At 39.5% G+C, this 25,586-nt stretch overlaps 1 protein-coding gene across 4 annotated transcripts in view; it reads left to right on the top strand.

Moving 5' to 3' along the window:
• DSE (dermatan sulfate epimerase) overlaps positions 1-25,586 on the top strand; it is a 70,628-nt gene that overhangs the window by 11,751 nt on the left and 33,291 nt on the right. For 3 of the 4 annotated variants that reach the window (XM_060115047.1, XM_060115048.1, XM_060115049.1), the window contains exon 2: positions 21,247-21,715. In XM_060115047.1, coding sequence (XP_059971030.1) covers positions 21,247-21,715 — 469 coding nt within the window. Of the gene's footprint in view, positions 1-21,246; positions 21,716-25,586 lie in introns of those variants that run through there. The other variant, XM_060115050.1, reaches the window with a different exon arrangement.

The raw sequence follows: 25,586 nt of genomic DNA, 5'->3' as shown, positions 1-25,586 counted from the left end.
CTGGTTGGAGGATAACTAAATATGAAACTTTATGAGAACAATTAAGTGTTGAACAGAGACAAATGCATGCAGCAGGATTGCAGGAAGGAAGATGTCTGTGAGGCTTACGTGGGCAGAGAATACTCAGCTAGGAAGGGAAGAGTGAACTGGGCCTCAGAGGATTTTATGCCAAAAAGGGGAGGGGAGAAAGCATTGCAAGCAGAACCCGCCAGCTAAGCAAAGGCACAGGAAGAGGAGTGAGCAAAGGAATGGGGTGGCTGCCAGGTCAAGGAGAACTTCTTAGAAAAATCATGGGAATTCACTTGTCTCCTTTTATGACATTCTCTCTCCTTTCGTCCTTACCTTCTTTGTATACTCTTTCATTCTTTTCCACAAATATTTTTGAAGGCCTGTATTGCATGTATTCATTTGTGCATGACACCATAGGGAAGACAAAGAAGACTAAGACCCCTGCCTTCCACCAGCTTGTACTTGAGCAGGTGAGATCTGCCTCACATCCCTTTTGGAGCCAGAGAGGACTGAAACAATAAATGTGAGAAAAGAAGATAACAAGTACCTTCAAGTAACTCAGTATGCATATTGACTCCTTTTTAGGGCCCAATTCAGATACCACCTCCTCAGTGCATCCTTCCTTCTTCAACTCAGCCGGAAGTATTAACTTCTGTAAACTAAAGTACTACTTTGTAATTCTCATGCAAACTTACCTCCTTTTTCTTTCTTTGACTTTTTTGCTTGCGGGATATGAGTTCCCGTACCAGGGATCGAACCCATGCCCCCTGCGACGGAAACATGGAGCCCTAACCACTGGACCACCCGGGAATTCCCTTACTTCCTTTTTCTTTAGTGGTTTGTGTTAATATTTTCTTTCTTTTGCCATGTTATACGATGGCATAAGCACTTTCTTGGTTGACATCATCCCTGAATTCCCAAAGAGTATTGAGCAATGCATATATGGGGCCATAGAGGAGACCACTTATGGATGGAGCTGCTAGGGAAAGCCTCATAGATAGCACTGTGTTCTTTGAGAAAGGTATGCGGTTGAAGTGGAGCCCGTAGAGGGAACCCCCAGAGAGAGTAACAGAGGGAATCAAGGGCAAAAATATGAGTTGTGCTCAAGCAAGGATGAACAGATAAGTGTGAAGGGAGAGTTTGTGTAGGGAGGAAATGAATGATAATGTTGAAAAGGTGGGCCAGAACTAGACTGTGGAAGCTCTTGGAGGAGAAAATGGTTCATTTTGCTGTGTGTATAGAGGCTCTTGAGTAAGAAAGTGATATGATGATGATGATTAATTTGAGAGGAACTTTATGGTTTACAAAGATAGTTATATCATGGGTAATATTAGCAGACTGCCTAGGTTTATATCTTGGCTCCTTCACTTTCTGTGTGACCTTACTTATGTCTGTGCCTCAGTTTCCTCAGCTGTGAAAAGGGGATGATACTAGTATCTATATTATGACACTGTGGTGAAGATTAAATGAGTTAACCCATATGAAGTACTTAGCATAGTTCCTAGGACTTGGTAAGCACTATATGTGTTTATTGTTTATAGCAGCCTTTGGTGTAGATATAATAAGAATTACGATCCCTACTTTAGAAATGAGAAAACTGTAGAGCTAGGACTATGTATAGTTTGTTAGGGCTGCTGTACCAAAGTGCCTCAAACTGGGTGGCTTACACAACAGAAATTTATTGTCTCACAGTTCTGGAGGCTGGAAGTCCAAAAGCAACTTGTCAGCAGGATTGGTCCCTTCCAAGGCCATGAAGGAGAATCAGTTCCATGCCTCTCTCCCAGCTTCTGGTGGTTTCTGTCGATCTTTGGTATTTCTTGGCTTGTAGATGCTTCACCCTGATCTCTAGCTTTATCTTGACATGGCATTCTCCCTGTGTATGTGTTTCTGTCTCCAAATTTCCCCTTTTCATAAAGTTAACAGTCGGATTAAGAGCCCATCCTACTCCAGTAGGATTTCATCTTAACTTAATTATAATTATTATATCTTAATTATATCTGCAATGACCCTGTTTCCAAATAAGGTCACATTTTGGTGTATTAGGTATTATAACTCCAACATATGAAGTTTTGCAGGACCCAATTCAACCCATTACAGATTTCAAGTTACATCTTTTTTTTTTTTTGTGGCACGCGGGCCTCTCACTGTTGTGGCCTCTCCCGTTGCGGAGCACAGGCTCCAGACACGCAGGCTCAGCGGCCACGGCTCACGGGCCCAGCCGCTCCGCGGCATGTGGGATCCTCCCGGACCGGGGCACGAACCCGCGTCCCCTGCATCGGCAGGCGGACTCTCAACCACTGCGCCACCAGGGAAGCCCCAAGTTACATCTTTTGAGCCTACCACAGTATGCCATGGTGTGTCAAAAGGATTGTAGAAAAGAGGAGGCATCTGTGGGTTTATATGAGAAATAATCGATGAGCTGTCCACGTCTCTTCTCTCTCCTCTTTGTATGGACCTGCACTGTTCCCTGAACAGCCACAGCAATGGACATGTCGTGGTAGGCCTTGGGATATTGGTGTGCTCCCCATGTCCTGAAAGGATCTTTTGGGTTTCTTCTTTCTTTTCAGCATGGACTTTCTGTGACTTCTTTCCATTTAGGATTAGAGATAAAGACATTAAGAGAAGTTTAGGGACATTATACTTGCACTGGATAATTTCAGTTTTCTCTGTAAATGTGGATGATATGTCACCGTCCCAAAGTATAGGTGATAAAGGAAGAATGGAATGCTTTTGGAAAGAGGCAAAAATCTAAAGTATCACAGTAAAGATTTTACTGAGAAGTTAGCTGGAAATGAATAAGTGGGTAGATATGCATCTGAGTGATGTAAGATAGAAGTTGATGCCTCCCAGGTTTATAGTAGGGATCGAGGTAGAACGGACAAAGATGATTGAGGTTCCCGAATCACTAAGGGAGTGAGAAATATCGCCAAACAATAAAAGTGACCTGTGAAGATTAAAAAGAGTACGGAGACAGATAGTGATTGCAAGTGATGAAAGTGCCGGAAGAGTCACCCCTGGCGAGTCACTGAGAGAACTAAGGTGGCCCCAGGAATGGAAGAGGCTAGCTCCCATCTTGCTTATGGCTTGGGGAGAATGGCATTCGGTCTCCATGGGAGAGCGCAACAGAGGATGTATCACTGAAAGAGTCAAAGGTGCTTCACAAAATCTTTAATTTGGAAGCATCTTAAGTGATCTCTGCACCCTCCCTTGCTCCATTTAACTCAGGAACCACCTGACAGGTGGTCATCTCATCACCATGTTCATTTAGGACAAGACATGAGAAGAAAGTCTAAGACATATGATTAGTAGAAAAGGACTTTTCTCCAGGATGGATGAAGAGAACTCCGTCAGGTTTGACCAAAAGAAATAGCTAGGTAAAATCTGGCCATGAGCAGAGATGGGGTGAAATAGGTAGGGTAGATATGAGAGGTATATTCCTAGTTGAGAAGATGCAAAGAATGGGGCTAACACTACCAGAGTAGGATGCTAAAGACAGAAAAAAATATAGTTAATTCACCAATATGAGGCTATAGACACCAAGTTAAACATTCATGACCTTGAATATACACACAGACACAAATATTAAATATCTGGCATTTCCGGCTCTGAATTGGGGTGTTTCTGGCAGGAGCATGTTTTTTGGCCTGTGACCATCAGTTCAGAAATTATTGTCTTGTTCTGCACAGCATGCATGGTTTCCAGCAGTCTAGTAAAGCTTTTCGTTAAAAATTGTTTCTCGACTACTAACATTTTATAGACAGATATATAAAAGCTCATCATAAGAAGTTTTTAGCACAAGATAATAGGAATAGTGTAGGTGTGAAAGGAAGAATAATTCATCGGAAAGTATCCTTCTTATTTTGACATCTCTACATAAAAGAAATGTTGGAGTACAGAGGATTTTTTAAAATTTTCCAAATAATAGCACTAATAAAACGCTTAAACCAAACCATTAAATAATGATGATAATCTTTGGGAATGTGGTTAAAAGTGGGGACATGAAGGGAACCACTTTAAATCTGAAAACAGAAGAACCTCAGTAAAAGTCTTAGCACCGAAATGGTTATCCCGCAGAAAGGGAGGCCTGGCCAGTCTGGGCTTGAGGAGAGAGGGGAGGGACGGGATGTCTAATCCTGTGCAAGAGGGGCTGAAAGTTTTGAGGTGGCATTTAGGAAAGACCCTGAGAAAACCCATGAAAACCACTCATGGAATGCTGGGAAACAGCAAAGGATGCTCAGGGAGTGGACTGTGGTCAGAGGCGGGCCAGGCACATTGACAAGGGCATGGCAGGCTTGGTGGTACAGGAGCCAGCCACAGCCGAGGGTGGACATGGAGCTTTGTGCCTAAGCAAGGGTTGGGAGGGCACTGGGCAGGGGGCAAATCTCAGTAAACTCCATAAGAATCGCCCTCAGCAACCTTCAAAGGTTCAAGCATTGTAGTATAGTTTACCTCCAAAATGTTTATCTTGGTACACAAAAGATTTTTATTGCTTCTTTTTATGTAGTTATATAGCTATCTAACTATATGTATAGTTATCTCTGAGTATTTAAAGGTTTACATCTTAACACATTCATTAAATTCATCTATTCCATAAATATTCTGTTTCTTAAGTGCTGGGCACTCTTAGATGTTGGGGATATAGCAGAAAGCAAAGTGCCCTCACGGAGCTTACATTCTAGAAGGGGGAGCCAAGCACACAAAAGAAATAAGTAAATTGTGCGGTAGATTAAAGGGTTGTAAGTGCCATGAAGAAAAATAAAACCCCGGAGGGAGTTAGGGAATGGTGGTGGTCGTGCATGGTAAGAATGTAACTTAAATAAGATGGTCACGTCCAGCCTCACTGAGAAAGTGGCAGTTGAGCAAATACGTAAAGGAGGTGAGGGAGCAAGCTATATGGATGTCTGGGGGAAGCATGCCAGGCAGAAAGAACAAGCACACAGGTGCTGAGGAGAGAGCACACCCCGTGTGTATAAGAATAGCAAAGAGGCCACCTGGCTAGAATGGGGAAAGAGTGGGGAGAGCTGTAGGATGTGAAGGCAGAGATAACACAGCCAGGCCATGTAATGACTTGAGAGCTATTGTCAGTACTTTGGTGCTGACTCTGAATGAGATGGGATACCACTGGAGGGTTTTAAACAGAGTGGTGACATAATCTGAGGTATGGTTGAACATGATGGCTCTGGTTCCCATGTTGAGAATGTCTACTGGAGATGAGGGTGAAGGCAGGGAGACTAGTTTGGAAGCTATTGCAATAATTTGGGCAAGACATGATGTGGCTTAGGCTGTTAGGGTGGTGGCAAAAGTAGCTGGATTCTGGATGTATTTTGAGAATGGAGCCAACATAATTTGCTGATGGTTTGAATATGGAGACAGAGGGGAGAAGGGAAGGAGGGGTAGTTTGGGCCTGATTGGTTGCCAGTAACTGAGACTGAGATGGGGAAGTCTTAGACGGCAGTGCCTGCATCTTTGGGTTAATTACATCTCTGTATCATTGTTTCACAAACCAAGTCTGTGGTATTCTGAGTTTTGATTATGATTCATAGGACATTTGGAAAGTACTCAGGGATTTTGATTCCAAAGAACTATGATCTGAGACAAAAATGAGAGTCAACAAAAGTACACATAAAAATGTTTGAGAATGTGAAAGGCAACAACAAAAAAAGTAAAATTTATCATTGGTGAGTATTTGAAGATTAAAAAATGGAAGAATGCTTGAATATAAGTAAGCAATGAAAAAGAGCTTGTGTGTTGTGATAAAAGCATCACTCCATATGTACCCATCCAATAAATGAAAGTTTAATTTTAATCAAATGAACTGGAATTGTATGTTTAATGCCAGCAAATTACTTTCCAATGAAAGGCTTTTAAGCTTTTTGCCTAACATCATGTATTTCACTTTTAGACAATATCTAAAGCTTTTAAGCAGTTGCTGAGTCCAGTATATCCTGCTGTGTCCTTTGTTTTAACAGCAGCATCCTTGGACAGAGTCATTTTTCTGGGTTGAAGTTGGAAAAATAATAGAAGTTGAGTAAAGAAAAAGATTTGGTGAAAAGTATCACGACATTTTCTTGTCTAATGGGACAAAGAGTTATGAGGAGACTCTCAGAATTCTAACAGGAATTTAAAAGGAGGTCAGGGAGTCCCCAAGACCACTGTTGGGCTCAGTGATTCATTAGAAGGACCCAAAAAGCTGTTAAAATCAGGTTATATTTTAAAACAGCCAACGGAAAGAGATTGAAATCAGCAAAGGGGAAAGGTGCATGGGCCTAAGTCTGGGAGAAACAGGCACTGGCTTCCAGTATCCTGTCCTAATGAAGTTCCACTGCCACCAACAATATGTGACAACACATGCAAAGCTTTGCCAGCCAGGGAGGCTCACCCGAGCCTTGGCGTCCAGGGCTTTTATTGGGGTTCAGTCGTGTAAACATGCAGGGCCTATATGAATGACTTCAGATATTCAGATTCTAGCCCCCCAGAGCAAAGATAGGAGTTTGTCGTGAATCACATTGTTAGTATAAACTATCTGATCATACTGGTACCACATGACCCAAGGCCTCAGGCATGCAAAAAAAACCCTCTTATCACACAGAATATTACAAGGGCTCAGAGCTCATCTCCCATGAGCCAGTCAAGGGTCAGCCCTGAAGACAGGCCTTGCTTGGAAATGTGTAGGTTTTGAGTTAACCCTTTCCGGCATAGCTTGGTAGGGCTTTGAACATGGTATTAGTGCTTTTAGAGTCATTATCATTAGAGGGTAAATTTCCAGGACCTGATGCTGGAGGGGATGATATAAGGACATACCCCAAGTATACATAGTTTTAGCTAAATTTGTAAATGAATGAACCCGAGTAGATTATAGATGAGAGGGTAAAACGTGTTTTGTGGTACTTTGCCTGAAAATGTATAATTGATGTCATGACACATCCCACATAAGTTTGCAGATGCTGGGCTAGGAGAATAGAGGAACTGACCTGCAATTATGTGGTATTGATTGAGATCAAGAAAGAGGTGGAAAAGAGGAAGGGAGCCTGGAAGTTGAAGTTGAGGCAGAGGAATTGACTCATGCAACTATGGAGGCCGATCTACTGTCTGCAAGCTAGAACCCAGGAAAGTTGGTGGTGTAAGTCCCAATCTAAGGGCAGGAGGAGATGATGTCCCAGCTCATCAGTCAGGCAAAGAGAGAGGGAGAAAGGAGGAGAGGGATGGGAGGGAGAGAGAGAGAGAGAGAGACAGAGAGAGAGAGAGAGAGAGAGAGAGAGAGAAAGAAAGAGAAAGGAGGGGGAGAACTCTCCCTTCCTCTGCCTCTTTGTTCTATTCAGACCCTCAATGGATTGAATGAGGCTCACCCATATCAGAGCAATCTGCTTGACTCAGGCTACTGCTTCTAACGCTAACCTCTTCAGGAAACCTTTTCACAGACACAACCAGAAATAATGTTTAACCAAATATCTGGGCACTCTTTGGCCAGTCAAGTTGATGCATAAAATTAACCATCACAACTGGTAAGAAAAGAAGTCAACATATCTCAGAATCAAAGGGGGAGATTTGGTTACAGAATTAAAGGCACTTATATTCACAAATTCAAAGAATTACATTACCAACTGAAAACTAATGTATAATATCATTTATGGGAAGTAGAAAATATATTTCAGTCAAACATAAGATATTTAAAATTTTAAGTTCAGAAGTAATTTTTTAATCTTTACTTTTTTTTTTTTTTTTTTTTTTTTGCGGTATGCGGGCCTCTCACTGTTGTGGCCTCCCCCGTTGCGGAGCACAGGCTCCGGACGCGCAGGCTCAGCGGCCATGGCTCACGGGCCCAGCCGCTCCGCGGCATATGGGATCCTCCCAGACCGGGGCACGAACCCGTATCCCCTGCATCGGCAGGCGGACTCTCAACCACTTGCGCCACCAGGGAGGCCCTTAATCTTTACATTTTACCAAGACTGTTGTTTCTATGTTTAGGATATTTTTCTGACTGTGTAAACACATATATATCAGTATGGTGTATCAGTAAGCTTTATCTCTGTATATAAAATTTGGTTGGTGAAGAAATAGTATTAAATGTGGAAACTTCTCCTCAGATGTGTTCAGTTACATGGAATGTGTAGCCTGAAAGTTACAAATGTGCAATTGTGCGGGAAGAAGGACCAACTTCTTGGCATCAAATACTTTATATCTGTCAAAGTATTTGATATTTTTAAGCTCTTGAAGAATCTGCAAGGTTCTGAGTACCCGGTGCATCGTACCTATTTTAAAAATAACTTTCTGTGAGTGATAGTTCGTGAGCACTTCCTCGTGGTGTCATGGCACACTTCCTCTTATGTGGACTGACTTTGGTGTTCTCGTTGACAAGGTGATGACAACCACTAGCATTTGTTGAACTCTTTCTAAATCCCAGGCGCCCTTTTAATGCTTGAAGCTAATTTAAGATCACAGAAACCCTGTGAGTCAGGTATTATTTTATCCATTTTACAGAGGAGGAAACAGGAACATAGCTAAGAATGTGGTGGTGCCGGGTTTCAAACTCTGGAAGTCTGGCTCCAGCTTGTGCCCTCAGTTGCTAATCAGGTTCGGAGGTGAATGATGAGAACCAGCATTTGGGGAACACTTACCAGAAAGCGTTAAGTACTTTATAGGTGTTATATCATTTAATCCCCCAAGCAGTCTGTGAGACAAATACCATTTCTGTCTTCATTTTAAGTAAGGGAGTAGGTTTAGAGAGTTAGCTTGTCCAAAGTCATACAGTGGTGAAAAAAGCCACTCTGACCCCTGAGCCAGCACTCCTAACTACCTCACTGGTCTGCCCTCATGAATCTATGGCAGGAAGAAAAATTTTACTTTAGTTTTCATGGGCATTTCGTGGTTTAGTTTAACTGTTATTTGAAACTGTATAAGGTTATATTTAGCTCTTGGCTTCATTATCTTTATTCATCTTTTCATGCTTTATATTTTTAGTCAGTAATGCCAGAAAAGAGTGTTTTCATGGTTAAAGCGATTGCTGAGAAAGCCAGAGCTGATTTTTCAGACTCTTCTAGAAAAATCTTTGATTACTCACTATTTAGAAAAATTTTGGAAAAAAAAAATAAAAAGATTGCTAATTGTCTTTTGGGGCCAGGTACAATAAGTTAAATAAATTGCTTTGGACTAAGGAAGAATTTTCATTTTGTATCCTCATGTCTAGTATATAGTTCCTGGATTTAATGGTTACTCAATACATAGCTGAGTTAATTAATATTTACAAGAAACTCTTACCCCCAATATCGACAGGGAACTGATATTCCAATTCTGGAAAACAATGCAGTGGAATACTTAATACACATAAATTACTGCTTTTTAAAAGATTCAGAATACCAAAAAAGAAATACACTCATTAAATGAGTCTGAAAATAATATAAGAGTAAAAAATTCGGAAAATAGGATATTATCATCCGATGTCATCGTTAAGAAAATTGATTAAAATTGTAACAAAGAAGTACCATTCAGAAGACGTGCAATTGTTAGACTGCTAGATAAGCTAGAATTTACTCATAGCTTGTCTTATGAAGTATAACCATTTCATTTTGTCTTTGAGCCTTTTTGCAGGCAAAATTCAGTACTCCACTAGTCTCATCAGTGTCTTTGTAGACCTTCCCCCCACCTCTACCCTGCTCTCTCTGCCTCCATGAAAATGATACGGATTTTACTTCCTCTCTGCTTTCTGTAGGACAACCACTCTCTCAAAAGCTGGATCTTAATGGTTTTTAGTTTTGTAGGAATGAACACCAGGCAAAACTGTCCTCCTAAATTATGCCTTCGGTTTGATAGCCACTAAGTTATTCATTCAAGTATTGATAGTGTCTGGTGTGTGGGAGATGGAGCCTTCAGACTTGACACCAGAAAATATCTCTGACCATTTAAAACATAATTTAGATTAATTATTCTCATATAAAGAAGTTATACTGTTATTGTTGGTGTAGAAAAAAAGTGAGCTTCAGATATATTATGAGAAAATGTGGTATCTTCACAACTTTCCTGGGGACAATGTAGAAATGTTCTTTGACTACACAGAGCTGCACTTAACTTACAAACTTAACCTAAAGTTTCTCCAGTGTTGAGTGCAAAGGTGGTGAACATCATTATTATACACAGTGTGGTTTTGCTGTGTGGGTTCAGGGTTATAATTACTCCCTCAGTAGTGTGTGTAAATTCTTTGGTCTTCCATATGTTATAATTTCATATTGTGAACTTTTGTTTGGAAATGACTTTTTTGGGGAAATGTATTTCGTTTCACCCTTAAATAAGGAAACAATAAGCCTTCAATAAAAAGAACTTTCATTTTGATTAAGAGCCCTTGGTTTTTAAAATTTTCTTTTTTGGCAGAGTCCATAGGCTTTACACGTCAGGGAGTATAATTTTAGGGAATGATTGCATAGTACCAAAACCATATGTTTGCTTAACATTTGACACATTTAAGGGTAATGTTAGATTTATTTCACTACAAAAATTTACCAAGGACATATAAGGCTTTATTTTGATATTGAGGAAAAATAATTAAAATTATCCTAATGATACCTTTAATAAACTTGAAATAGAGAAGTTAGGAGAACTTTAAACACTTGTATATTCCATTACTTAAAATATATGGAAACAGGGAAGTAGTATGTGTGAGACCATGACAAGATGTTTCTCAAATACTTGGAATTAGGTTTCTTTGAGAGTTAAGTCCTAAAATAGATCAGAGAAGGAAATAAGTAGCTCTGCTGGGATGTACTAGTGCTCTTAGGCCATTGGTTTGCCTAAACCGTGATTGGAGGCCTATAGAGGGAGGGAACTTGGGTTTCACTGGAAGCATGAAGAGGAAGGAGTTATAGCTGCTAACTTCTGCAGGGTCTGCACATTTTCCAGGGCAGAGGGTACGGTGCCAGGGGTGTTCAGTTGTCTGGTCTGCTGGACTGTTTCAGCCCTTCATGGATAAGGGCACATCCAGGTCTCGTGTGGAAGGGTTAGCTGTCCTAGTCATATTATTAACTACTGGGCCTATCCATTGGGTTGGGCAAACCATAACAGCTGGTGTTGGGCTGAGCTTGGTGGAGGTGGTGGCAGGAGCTGTGGGGGGCATACATTTTGCTCTTCTTTCCTAAATATTCACTACAATTCAATTTTTTTTTTTTTTTTTTTTTTTTTTTTTTTTTTTGCGGTACGCGGGCCTCTCACTGTTGTGGCCTCTCCCGTTGCGGAGCACAGGCTCCGGACGCGCAGGCTCGGCGGCCATGGCTCACGGGCCCAGCCGCTCCGTGGCATGTGGGATCTTCCCGGACCGGGCCATGAACCCATGTCTCCTGCATCGGCAGGCGGACTCTCAAACACTGCGCCACCAGGGAAGCCCCAATTCAATTTTTAGACTTTATTTTTAATGATGTCCCAGGGGCATTTGTGACATGCTGACAGCACAGACTCCTTTCACGGGCAGCTACAGTGGTGATCTCTACTCGTTGAGTTGCTCCAGGCCCAGGGCCCTTCCCACTGCCTTTGTTCTGATTCCTTGTATACCAGGCAATTATCTAATAGTTTTACTTCCTTTGTATTTTTCTGATGAAGCCAGAAAATATTTCCTAATCTGCTTGATAGTTGTATTTCTCATAAATGAGTACACTGACATTCTGGTTTTATATATGTTGGGGGAGGAGGGTTTTAGTTGTATTAACATCAGATAGCATCTCCTAGGATGATCAGCTGAGATGCTGATGACATAGACTGACCCAAGACCAGAGCCTGGACTGAGGTTAAATCATCACCTCTGGCAATGGCAGCAGATGTCCTCCAAGTACTCATGTACTCCTTCCGTAATATAAACTTGTTCCTAGGAAACAGCTCCCCAGCCAGAGATTGTTCTTCCCAGCACTTACTGTATCACTGGGCCTTTCTTTCCAAAGAATACAGTAAGCAGCAGTCACCTTTTGTACACCAAGAATAAATAACTGGCCTTGGAAAGCAATCAAATTCAGATAATAGTTTATTTAATGTTTATGCTTTTCTTTGGGGGCAAAACCCCCAACAAATTATTGAAAAATTTCAAGGATCATATGCTTTCCTGTCTAGTGAGTGTGGAGCTTACTGTGAATGATGCCTTAAAGAGTCAGGAGCCTTGTGGTCTAGTTTCATCTAAGTCTCTAACGTGGCATGACCTTGCCCTAGTCAGTGGATATCTTTAGTTCTTATTCTTTTACTATAATATTTAGTTTCTTTCAAATAAAATATTTTATGAGTAGGTTAGTATCATCTTGCATGTCTGAAACTTCTTCCCTTTTATTAAAAATGACAAATATTTATGAAGTTCTTCATGTCAGGTTCTATGCTAAGTGCATCACATAATATTTATTTTGCCTCAGGAAGTTGGGACCATTTTATGGATGAGAGAATGGGGGTTCCGAGAGCAGGACTCAGTTGATCAAAACTAGTAGACAGCAGAGCTGGGACTTATACTCATGCCTGCCCAACTCCACGCCCATAATGTTAATCATAATGCTATGCTCCTTAGACTTGGCGCGTATTATAAGGGGTTTTTTAATCCATCTTAATTTGGGACATGGTTTACTTTCTATAGGGTGATTTCTTACTTCTATCCTTATACTTTGTATATTTCTAAAGCCAGAGGAATTGAAAGAACTTTTGTACTACTGTATGTTTCATTTATAAATCGCCCAGACTATTTGGAAACCCATTTCATTTTTGAAACTTGATGTGCTCATATAGCTTTCAGTTCTTGATCCTTCTCAGCATACTCTTTCTGTGCTTTCTTTGTGTAAGGATGACAAAAATGGAACCTTTAATGTTGTTGAATGTTAACAATTTGGCTAAAGGAAAGAACCTTGGTTTAGGGTTTAGGAGATTGAGGTTGTTTCTCTGCCTCTGAAGTTTACGCTAAGATGTTGTTAGATTAACTCTTAATACTGCTTTATCACATTGAGTTATTGTAAAGGGAAAGATCAAATACGTGAAGAGCGTTTCACACAAAATTTCTCTGTGTGTCAGCAACCATAATAGCTGCAGTGGCTTGTTGGAACCAGAATTAAAGCAAAACAACTTTAGGCTTATTGTTGCTTTGTGAGGACCTACTTAAGATAATTGGAATTCGGTCAGTTTGTTAAGTTCTTTTTGCACTATTTGGCTTGGCCTTAGCGTAATGCCAGTTGAGCTGTTGCAGATATATGTAGGTCATGCAAGCAGAGAAATGATTAAATTGCTATCTGAATTATCTCGACTATACTGTATTCATTGATTAGGTCAAAATTTAGGAATGTTTTGCTCTCTGAGCAGTGTAGAGTGAGACCAAAAAATAAGAAGGAAAACTGGATTAGGAAAACTAGTGGGGAAGAGAAGAGAAAGACTGTTAGGGGAAATGAGGCCTTAATAGTGTCATTCAGAACCATCCTGAGAATTGAATTATGGGTAAACTGTGTACTCTTAGGCAGCTGCTGAGGGGAGCTCACGATTTTGCCATATTGAGAGTTCCATGCTCTTGAACTGGGCCAAGGGCAGCTTAAAGTTTTAAGGGAGGTGGAAGCACTCTGCCGTGTGTGCAGCACAACGAACTAGGGGGAGAATGGCTTGAGAGCTCATCCGCAGACATCTGAAGGTACAGACTTAATTTGTGCAAGGGGTGTGTGTGTGTGTGTGTGTGTGTGTGTTGTGGTAGGGGGAGCCAGAGAGTGAGCGTTGGTCATTTTGGTAAACTCATTAGCCTTTAATGGCCATTGTTTCACTCACCATTTTCATCATCTTCCAAACTTTAGTCATTCAGGCACCACCTTCAACGGTTTTTGCTTTATCCATTTACTTTTCTTTTTAAATTACTTTTAAACTTAAATGTATTTTAAACAGGAAATTTATCTGTTGAAATCTCAGGCTTGATGTGATAGTTATAGTTTTTTCTAATGTACATTGAAATAAGTACATAAAATTAGCATAAAACCTGTCCACCTAATTTTTTTTATTGGAGTATATTTGCTTTACAATGTTGTGCTAGTTTCTGCTGTACAACAAAATGAATCAGCTATACATATACATATATCCCCTCCCTCTTGAGCTGCCCTCCCACCCCCCTCAATCCCCCCGACTGCCCCCCAATCCCCCCCGACTCCCCCCGCTGACCATCCCACCCCTCTAGGTCATCACAGAGCACCAAGCTGAGCTCCCTGTGGTATACAGCAGCTTCCCACTACACATAGTTGTGTATATATGTCAATGCTACACTCTCAATTCATCCCACCCTCCCCTTCCCCCCATGTCCACAAGTCAATTCTCTACGTCTGTGTCTTTTTTCCTGCCCTGCAAATAGGTTCATCAGTACCATTTTTCTAGATTCCATATATATGTGTTAATATACAATATTTGTTTTTCTCTTTCTGACTTACTTCACTCTGTGTGACAGACTCTAGGTTCATCCACATCACTACAAATGACCCAGTTTCATTCCTTTTCATGGCTGAGTAATATTCCATTGTTTATATGTAGTACGTCTGCTTTATCCATTCATCTGTCGATGGACATTTAGGTTGCTTCCATGTCCTGGCTCTTGTAAATTGTGTTGCAGTGAGTGTTGGGATACATGTATCTTTTTGCATTATGGCTTTCTCAGGGTATATGCCCAGTAGTGGGATTGCTGGGTCATATGGCAGTTCTGTTTTTAGTTTTTTAAGGATCCTGCATACTGTTCTCCATAGCAGCTGTATCACTTTACATTCCCACCAAGAGTGCAAGAGGGTTCCCTTTTCTCCACACCCTCTCCAGCATTTATTGTTTGTAGATTTTTTATGATGGCTCTTCTGACCGGTGTGAGGTGATACCTCATTGTACTTTTGGTTTGCATTTCTCTAATGATTAGTGATGTTGAGCATCCTTTCATGTGTTTGTTGGCCATCTGTGTGTCTTCTTTGGAGAAATGTCTATTTAGGTCTTCTGCCCATTTTTTGATTGGGTGGTTTGTTTTTTTGATATTGAGCTGCATGAGCTGCTTGTATATTTTGGAGATTATTCCTCTGTTATTTGCTTTGTCCGCCTAGTTTTAGCTCTTCTCTTTACAGAGAGGATATACAGAATGCCAAAAGTAGAAGGTTAAAGGGGAAACCCAAACCCAAAGCCTGGATATAGGGGCTTTTCGATGAAATTTCCTAGACAGATTTAAGATGGTACATGGGAATTAGGTCTCCCTTTGGGTTATCAGACTAAAGCAAGTTTCGGTTAGACTTTAGTTAAGTTTAATTTGTTTACCTCTTTCATTTTTTTTTGAAAACCTAGTGAATAATATGCAAATCAATCAATGTGATAAATCATATTAACAAATTGAAGGAGAAAAACCATATGATCATCTCAACAGATGCAGAAAAAACTCTCAACAAAATTCAACACCCATTTATGATAAAAACCCTCCAGAAAGTAGGCATAGAGGGAACTTACCTCAATATAATAAAGGCCATATATGACAAAACCACAGCTAACATCATTCTCAACAGTGAAAAACCGAAACCATTTCCACTAAGATCAGGAACAAGACAAGGTTGCCCACTCTCACCACTCTTATTCAACATAGTTTTGGAAGTTTTAGCCACAGCAATCAGAGAAGAAAAAGAAATAAAAGGAATCCAAATTGGAAAAGAAAAGTAAAGTTGTCACTGTTTGCAGATGACGTGATACTATACATAGAGAATCCTAAAGATGCTACCAGAAAACAACTAGAGCTCATCAATGAATTTGGTAAAGTTGCAGGATACCAAATTAATTAATGCACAGAAATCTCTTGTGTTCCTATACACTGATGATGAAAAATCTGAAAGAGAAATTAAGGAAACACTCCCATTTACCATTGCAACAAAAAGAATAAAATACCTAGGAATAAACCTACCTAAGGAGGCAAAAGACCTGTATGCAGAAAACTATAAGACACGGATGAAAGAAATTTAAGATGATACAAACAGATGGAGAGATATTCTCTCCATGTTCTTGGATTGGAAGAATCAACATTGTGAAAATGACTATACTACCCAAAGCAATCTACAGATTCAATGCAATCCCTATGAAATTACCAATGGCATTTTTCACAGAACTAGAACAAAAAATTTACAATTTGTATGGAAACACAAAAAACCCTGAATAGCCAAAGCAATCTTGAGAAAGAAAAACGGAGCTGGAGGAATCAGGCTCCTGTGCAGACTATACCACAAAGCTACAGTAATCAAGACAGTATGGTACTGGCACAAAAACAGAAATATAGATCAATGGAACAGGATAGAAAGCCCAGAGATAAGCCCATGCACATATGGTCACCTTATTTTTGATAAAGGAGGCAAGAATATACAATGGAGAAAAGACAGTCTCTTCAATAAGTGGTGCTGGGAAAACTGGACAGCTACGTGTAAAAGAATGAAATTAGAACACTCCCTGACACCATACACAAAAATAAACTCCAAATGGATTAAAGACCTAAATGTAAGGCCAGACAGTATAAAACTCTTAGAGGAAAACATAGGCAGAACACTCTATGACATAAATCACAGCAACATCCTTTTGACCCTCCTCCATTTAGAGAAATGGAAATAAAAACAAAAATAAACAAACGGGATCTAATGAAACTTAAAAGCTTTTGCACAGCAAAGGAAACCATAAAGAAGACGAAAAGACAACTCTCAGAATGGGAGAAAATATTTGCAAATGAAGCAACTGACAAAGGATTAATCTCCAAAATTTATAAGCATCTCATGCAGCTCAATATCAAAAAAACCCACAAATGACCCAATCAAAAAATGGGCAGAAGACCTAAATAGACATTCCTCCAAAGAAGATATACAGATTGCCAACAAACATATGAAAGGATACTCAACATCACTAATCATTAGAGAAATACAAATCAAAACTACAATGAGGTGTCACCTCACACCAGTCAGAATGGCCATCATCCAAAAATCTACAAACAATAAATGCTGGAGAGGGTGTGGAGAAAAGGGAACCCTCTTGCACTGTTGGTAGGAATGTCAATTGATACACCCACTATGGAGAACAGTATGGAGGTTCCTTAAAAAACTAAAATTAGAACTACCCTATGACCCGGCAATCCCACTACTGGGCATATACCCTGAGAAAACCATAATTCAAAAGGAGTCATGTACCACAGTGTTCATTGCAGCTCAATTTACAATTGCCAGGACACAGAAGCAACCTAAGTGTCCATCGACAGATGAATGGATAAAGAAGATGTGGCACATATATACAATGGAATATTACTCAGCCATAAAAAGAAATGAAATTGAGTTATTTGTAGTGAGGTGGATGGACCTAGAGTCTGTCATAGAGTGAAGTAAGTCAGAAAGAGAAAAACAAATACTGTATGCTAACACATCTATATGGAATCTAAAAAAAATAAATGGTTCTGAGGAACCTAGGGGCAGGACAGGAATAAAGACGCAGACATAGAGAATGGACTTGAGGACACGGGGAGGGGGAAGAATAAGCAGGGATGAAGTGAGAGAGTGGCATGGACTTATATACACTACCAAATGTAAAATAGCTAGTGGGAAGCAGCCGCATAGCAGAGGGAGGTCAGCTAGGTGCTCTTTGACCACCTAGAGGGGTTGGATAGGGAGAGTGGGAGGGAGACGCAAGAGGGAGGAGATATGGGGACATATGTATATGTATATCTGATTCACTTTGTTAAAAAGCCGAAACTAACACACTGTTGTAAAGCAATTATATTCCAATAAAGATGTTAAAAAAGAAAAACAAACACAACCTAGTGAATATGTTTTAGGCTACAGAAGTTTCTAGGCCTCGTGAGTGTTTTTCTCTCTTTTTTCCTGGCAGAAACTTTTTCTCAAAAATTCTAAACTTGCTTTGGCTTCAAATAAGGAGGAATAAGGTTTCTCCTTGCTCATTTCAATGATGAGATCCACTCTACCAGCTCCTAGGCCCACAAGTTCAGCCAGTGTCTGTGAGCTGCCTTTTATATGCCAGGCACACACTGCTAATCCCTGTGATGCAAAGAGGAAGCTGTGGTCCCCTCTTCTGTGAGGTGTGGCATAAACAGCTGAAACAGTCCGATGTGGTACAGGTACCCACCAAATACAGGAGATGTTAACTCTTCAGGTAGATCAGCAAAGGCATTAATAACTTACAGAGAGTGGAGGCTGGGCTCGTTGTATGTATTGTTGTTGTTGTATGTATAAGGAAAGCCGCACAATTTGTGCCACTGCGAGTGCCATGGTCGTCTTCTCATTCTTCGTAGATGATTGTTCAGCAGAATTTCTATGGGTTCTGCACTGGCCCACATGTATTCCAACAAGAACGTTTTAAATGTGCGGTAACTCAGGCCTTGCTGCCCTGACACCCTCACGTGAATATGAAGCAATAACTAGGGAACCTTCGGTAACAGTTGGCGTATTGAGGTGGCATGGTTCCCAAAACAACATCTTAATGAGGTCTGTGCTTCAGAAGCAGCGCTTCTTGTTTAAATACCCTCAGGCGCGTCCTATGTAACCGGAAGCAATGTGGCAGAAGTGGCTGCGATCATAGCTTGAGTCAGTCCTGCATTGGGAGGGTCACTGTGGAGCAGCTGTCTCTATCTCAATGACTCCAGACCTGGATAGGAGGGTGATATGCATAAGGCAGGAGAAAGAGAATAAAACAAATCAACCTTATTAGCCCCTTTTAGGGAATGTGTGTGCAGAATCTGAGATGGAGATTCTGGTTTCCACATAGCTTCCAACCCATCCATCCATAACACACGCCACCCCCTTACTCACCTAGAACTTGAGCTACACATTTAAAAACCAGTAGTTGACGCAAAACACTTTCATCACCCCAAAAGGAAACCTACACCCATTTTAAGCAGTCATTCCCTATTTCCCTCTCTTCCAAACCCCTGGCAACCACTAATGTATAATATTTTCTGTGTCTATGGATTTGCCACTGCTGGACATTTCGTAGAAATGGAACCATACAATATGTGGCCTTTCGTGTCTTCTTTCACTTAGTTTCATCCATGATGTAGCATGTATCAGTAATCCATTCACTTTTATGGCTGAATTCCCTGATCCTGTTTTCTTCATACTGTTTGAATACAAACTTAAAAATATGTTGAGAGTGAAGCTCTGTTTTAATGGTACATCTGTTGGCCAGTTCATTTAAAGAAGGTGAAAATGGAGATATTGTTGTTAAATGATAATCGTTGAGAAGCCTCAGCCAATTTGATAATGAAAAGTTTGGGCAGTGTTGCAAAAAATTATTTGCTTTATATTAAAATCCTTTTAAACAAGGAAAACAAACAAGCAAACAAACAAACAAAAACCCAGTAGTTGAGAGAAGATCTTCAGTTCTATTTTATGCACATAGAGGTCAGTTAAAGGAGAAACTTCCAAGCCATCCTCAGTCTGGCTGCCTACAACCCCCAACCCCACCACAGTGCCAATTGCATTGATGGCTGCATCCAGTCGTACACCTTTGGGGATTTAATATATGCAGGCTTAAAAAAAAATTAACACACTTGTTCTCTGAAAAGAGCAAAAAATACACCTTGGGGTGGGGGCAGTGGGGACTGAGCATTACTTCAGACTCAGCCATGTCTCTGTGTTGCCAGAGACCACACCCCTCCTCAGACATAACCACAGAAGACTCTGGGCCAGCTCTCTGGCCTTGAAGGAGGCAGCCAGTTGCCTTGAAGATTTGGGTGCTAGACACAATACGGGTAGAGTCCAAGAGTTATTTCTATTTTATGTATTTTATTTAGCATGGCTATATTAATTGTTTTTATTCATTACAGGTTCTACTCTTGAAGTAAATCTAAACTGCTTCACAAAATCACTGCCACTGAGTTTTATATATATAGTCTAAAGCACATTCAGAAATACAAAGAATACTAGAGTTTATGGCAGCATCTACAAGTGATGCCATGTTGCCTTTCTCTTGGAGATAGACCAAGTTGAGAATATGGATTGTTCTCCAATGTGTGTTAAATCCTTAGTTTTCTTTCTTCTGAATGTGATGAGGCAGATTTTCCTTGGAAAAATAGTTTGTGTTCAGCTGGAGAGGTTGATTTTTCTCCACCAGTTTCTCCGTTGAATAATTGAAAACTACTGTTCATTATTTACATAAAACTGTCTTTTTCTGGTCTGCTTTCTATAACCTTTCCCCTCTGAGGAATTTTAAGAATTCCCTGACTTTCCTCTGGGGGATTTTATGCCTGCTTTATCCCAGATGTGGGACATAGACCAGGCTGAGGGTTTTCTTTCTTTTTTTTTTTTTTTAATGTTCCTACTTTGAAAGACATTCTTGCTAACCTGTGAGCAAAGCTGCCACTGAAAAAAAGGATTTTCAAGAAAGTTAAGCAGTTAAGAAAATATGTGAGCTTGGTTTAAATGTCTGACTTACTGAATGACACCAAAATCCCGAATGCAAAATGAAAAAGTAGACAGTAGTTTCAAATAATAAGGGGAAAATGCACACGTGTTCTTTCAGCCTTTTAATTCTGGAATTTTATTTTCTGAATGAAGGCATGTCAGTCTCTAGTCCCTGCAGCCCCGTGTCTGATCTTGCCCTGCACTCCTGCTGATGTCAGCCCAGGGAACACATGGGCTTAGCAGATGTTTACCCTGCTTTTGTTGTCATAGTCCCCACCTTCTGCTGACACAAAGAGAATATTTAGCCTTACTCATAATATTTTGTCTGCTCACATTCATATAGATGTATTGATCCTAATCCCTGGTTCAGAATGGAGAATGCTGAGAAGAGGGGAGAACTTAGAGTGAAGGAGGCTGTATTAAGACAGGATTTTCTTTTTTTTTTTTCCTAACGTCCATTCTGATTCCCAGACAATATTTCACCACAAGCTTTTGGTTACTGTGGTTTTCATATTAATGTCCAAAAATACCATAAAATCAAAACGTTTTTTGTGTGATAAAACGTGAGAAGAATGCCAACAAGAGTTTTTCTTCTCTGCTCCAGCAGGTATTATTATACTGTTTTCCCAAGTCCAAAGTTTCTGTTTTCCACAATGAATGTCTGTTGTATCGTGTGTAATTAATTAATGAGTTAATTAAATGATTAGGTTTTAGTTTCTTCCCAGCTCAAATTTTTGCTGTATTTTTGAAAAGTCTAAAAATTCATAAGCTTAATTTTCATAGTAAGCAAGGTCGCTACCTACCACGTATTTCCTGCTTCACCATGGTCCCCTGGTTGACGTACCCTCCTCTTCTCTTTTCTGTCCTGTAGGATCTTTCGAAGATGGTTTGGCTGCCTTGGAGATTTGGAGATCTGAGGCCACGATGAGGACTCACACACGGGGGGCTCCCAGTGTGTTTTTCATATCTTTGTTTTGCTTTGTGTCAGCCTACGTCACCGACGAGAACCCAGAAGTCATGATTCCCTTTACGAATGCTAACTACGACAGCCATCCAATGCTGTACTTCTCCAGGGCGGAGGTGGCCAAGCTCCAGCTCAGAGCTGCCAGCTCCCACGAGCACATTGCCGCCCGGCTCACTGAGGCCGTGCACGTCATGCTGTCCAGCCCCTTGGAGTACCTCCCTCCCTGGGATCCCAAGGAGTACAGCGCCCGCTGGAATGAAATTTATGGCAACAACTTGGGGGCCTTGGCCATGTTCTGCGTGCTGTATCCTGAGAACATTGAAGCCCGAGATATGGCCAAAGACTACATGGAGAGGATGGCAGCTCAGCCTAGTTGGTAGATTTTTGTCTTTTTCTTCTTACTGTATTAAACTCTGCGATTTAAAAAAATGAATTCATAGTCAAATGAAATCTCAGAGGCCAGATTTTCACATACTTGTGTGTGTGCGTGAGTGAAGGGGATAGGATACTTGTTATTTGTGTTGTTAGTGGCTTATGAATGGTCCCTAGTTTCAAAAGACCTAGTAACTTCCATGTTTAAAGTTAGAAGAAAAATATTTAGGTAGAACCTAACCAAAGAAAAAATAATTTGCTGCATTGAGTAAATAGTATCATCTTGATTGTTGAGATTTCCTTCCCCCTTGTTTAACAGCCTTGTATTACCATCATCAGGCCTTAGGTTCTGATTGACCTCCAAGTGGTTAAAACCTTTTGCCAGCAAGAGATTTCCGCCAATTAAGATTTCTTTGCATTTTAGGACAATTAGGAGCTAAAAGTAAATGTGATAGGATTAACTGACAATTTATAAATAAGATCTTATCCAGTAACCAGCAAATTGCCCAAACCTGTAAGAAAACCAATGTTGTGGTATAATTATATGAGGAATTCTAATTATGTCATAATTTACTTTCAGAAGTTCAAGATTTGAGAACAAACTTCCTGTCTCTTCTTGATTAGCTTAAATTTATTTTATTTGTGTATAATTAATGTGTCTACCTGCTTCCAAAAGGTATGGGATGAATGAATTAAACTAGGGATTCTGCGGGTATTCTTATTTAAACTGTGTTTTAATACACATGGTCCAATTACACTAAAAAAAATTACAAACTGTATGAAATATCCTTTTAAAATTACATAGGCTGATACTTGTCATAGGGTTGGAGAGAGCTCATTTTTAAATGCTTAGAAAAATCAGTGATGCATTTAATGTTGTGAAGAGTTACATCTCAGATATCATAAGGGTGAATAATGGTAGCTTGCAAGCTTCCTGAATTCTGCCAGTATGGTAAGTAAATTTAATACTTCCTAAATTTCTGCCAATATGGTAAAGAATGTTGTTTGCTTATAGAATTTGAAGGAGTTTCTGGAATTTCTAAATGAAAAAGATTATGGAAGAGTTGACATTAAATCCATATCAGAGCTTATTTTTTTAAGGCTTGTTATGAGGTATGTATAATCATTTTGAAGCTTACAATGTTTTAGGTTGGAAAGACCCTTTTTATTTGATTTGTTTCAAAGCTGAGCCGTGTATGCCATAGTTTCAGTTCTTGACTAACCTCATTCTACTCCTGACACCAAGTAGGAAAATAAAGATGGATGAAAATTGGATATTTGACTTATAAGTTTCTATTATCAAGTGTTACAATTACTCACTTGACATTGTACAGTTAGTTAAAAAGTGGCAACCATATTTACTTTAGGGGAAAAAAACCTTTGTTGTCTATAAGGGTACTTTTAAAGTCCTTTTTGTTTTAGATAGGTAAGTGAAATTTGACAGATTAAGATGCAGATGAAAATGTTCGAGAGAGCCGTCTGTTTCACTTCATGAAAGAGTAGCTAACTGCGAAGTACCGCTTTGTAATGGAGATTTTTTTTTAGTACAAATACAGTCGCATTAAGAGAATTCACAAGACCAGTGCAATTGTATTATGATGTTATAAAACATTCAGGCATATAAATACCAACTTAAATGAATGCTGTCATTAGGATTAGACTCCTATGATAAAAGGAGGAAAACAAATAAAAATGAACATTTTCGTAGTTTCTGCAAGTTCAGAATTACTGGTTGTGGAGTTGTGTAGGAATTTATTAGAGGACTAGTACCTTGTTCATGGCAGTATTGATAAAAATAGGTATACCTCTGTGCCGTTATCCAGTAACCCAAAAGCCAGTCTGTGATTTAATAGAGCTGAACAGTTGACTTCTTTCCCTAGACCTCTTAGAAGATGAAGGTCAGAAATTGAGAATTTACCTTTACATCTGGTTTCTAGTTCCAGAAGTGATCCTAGCATAAAAAGTCGAGCTACTGGAACATTTTGTCTTGGCAAGTACTGTTACTAGGTTGTACTTTTAAATGATTTTATGGAAATTTTAACTTTTTAAGAGCAACCACACCCAACCCCTAGACCCTTAACTTTTTATTAAATTGTAGTTGAATATAATCAATCACTTTTTGACAACTTAAAACACTGCTAAATGTATTGGTAGTTCAACTGTTCCTATTTAAATCAACTAAATCATATGTCCCCACTGTGCCCAGAGAAGTGTATTGTGGTCGTTGTCATCGTCTTAGGACATAGTTCACCTATATTTGGTTTCAGAGGAAAATAGAAGACTGACTCTTATTTATAAAGATGCAGACCTACTAGAGAATGGACTTGAGGACACGGGGAGGGGGAAGTGTAAGCTGGGACAAAATAAGAGAGTGGCATGGACATATATACACTACCAAATGTAAAATAGGTAGCTAGTGGGAAGCAGCCGCATAGCACAGGGAGATCAGCTCGGTGCTTTGTGACCACCTAGAGGGGTGGGATAGGGAGGGTGGGTGGGAGGGAGGGAGATGCAAGAGGGAAGAGATATGGGGACATATGTATATGTATAACTGGTTCACTTTGTTATAAAGCAGAAACTGACACACTGTTGTAAAGCAACTATACTCTAATAAAGATGTTTAAAAAAAAACTAGTATGTATAAAATAAATAATCAGCAAGGATATATTGTACAGTGCAGTGAAATATAGCCATTATTTTGTAATTTAAAAAAGAGATCAATAATTAATATTGATTAATTAATCAATCAATTAATTTGATTAATTAATTAATTTAAAAAGCTTCCTACAATGGCTTCATCAGACTTAATACATTTGCCATATTCTGTGAGGATCCTTTCTACTCCTTTGAAAACCAGTGACTAAATTGTGTCCACTTACTTATTCAATTAACAAACATTTATTGAGCATCTGTTGTATGTCATGTACCATGCTAGGTGCTGGGGATTCAGTGATGAAAAAAATAGCCCAGTAAGTTTAAAAATTTGCACCTAGGTTAAGGGCTGCAAACATTGGGTATTTGAAACTTAAGCTAGGACTATATTCTCTGCTCAGAATTAAGTGTAAGGATCACTTAATAGTAGGGGTTCATTAGTTTTTTGTTTTTCAATTAAGCAGAATTCAAGACTATCTGGATTTTTAAATTAATTTATTTATCTTTAAATTTAAAAAAATTTTTAAATAATTTTTATTGGAGTATCTTATTAGTTTTTATTCATGACTTAAAGATTTGAGGATTAAATGAGATAATGTAAAGTATTTAGCACAGTTCCTATCAAATAGTAAGCCTTCAATAAATAAGAATAATGAGAATAATGAGAATTATTGTTACTGATATTTGCTTTGTACTTAGATCCTGTTTAGTTTATAATTTGGTGTATGTAGGCTATAAGGAAATAGTATTTGTTTGGGATTTATTTGGAGATTTTACTTATCTTTGTCCAAATTGCTCTCAAAACTAGAACATCTGTTTAACTCATAACATATTCCTTTTGGCTTTATTCCATTAAAACTTTCAGCGATGCTCCCCTGGGCCCTTTTTTTGGCATATAAGAATCTGATGGTAACACCAATCATGATGGCTTAGGGGAAAGTAACAGTGATGTGTCTTTTGTCTGGTATTCAAAAGAAGTACATCTGAGATATACATGCATACAGATTTATTCATGTGATTCATTTCATTTGAGTATTTTGGGGTTTTTTGGGGTTTTTTTTTCTTTTAATTTTTATTGGAGTGTAGTTATTTACAATGTTGTGTTAGTTTCAGGTGTACAGCAAAGTGAATCAGTTGTACATATACCATTTGAGTAGTTTGTAAATAAAGAGCTAAAAGGTCACACCTGTAGATTCACTTATTTAAGAGTCTAGGGCCGGGGC

The sequence above is a fragment of the Mesoplodon densirostris genome, chromosome 12 (genome assembly GCF_025265405.1).
Source record: "Mesoplodon densirostris isolate mMesDen1 chromosome 12, mMesDen1 primary haplotype, whole genome shotgun sequence".
NCBI lineage: Eukaryota > Metazoa > Chordata > Mammalia > Artiodactyla > Ziphiidae > Mesoplodon > Mesoplodon densirostris.
The sequence above is the reverse complement of the archived record's forward strand: the minus strand, read 5'-3'. Positions and strand labels throughout refer to the sequence as shown.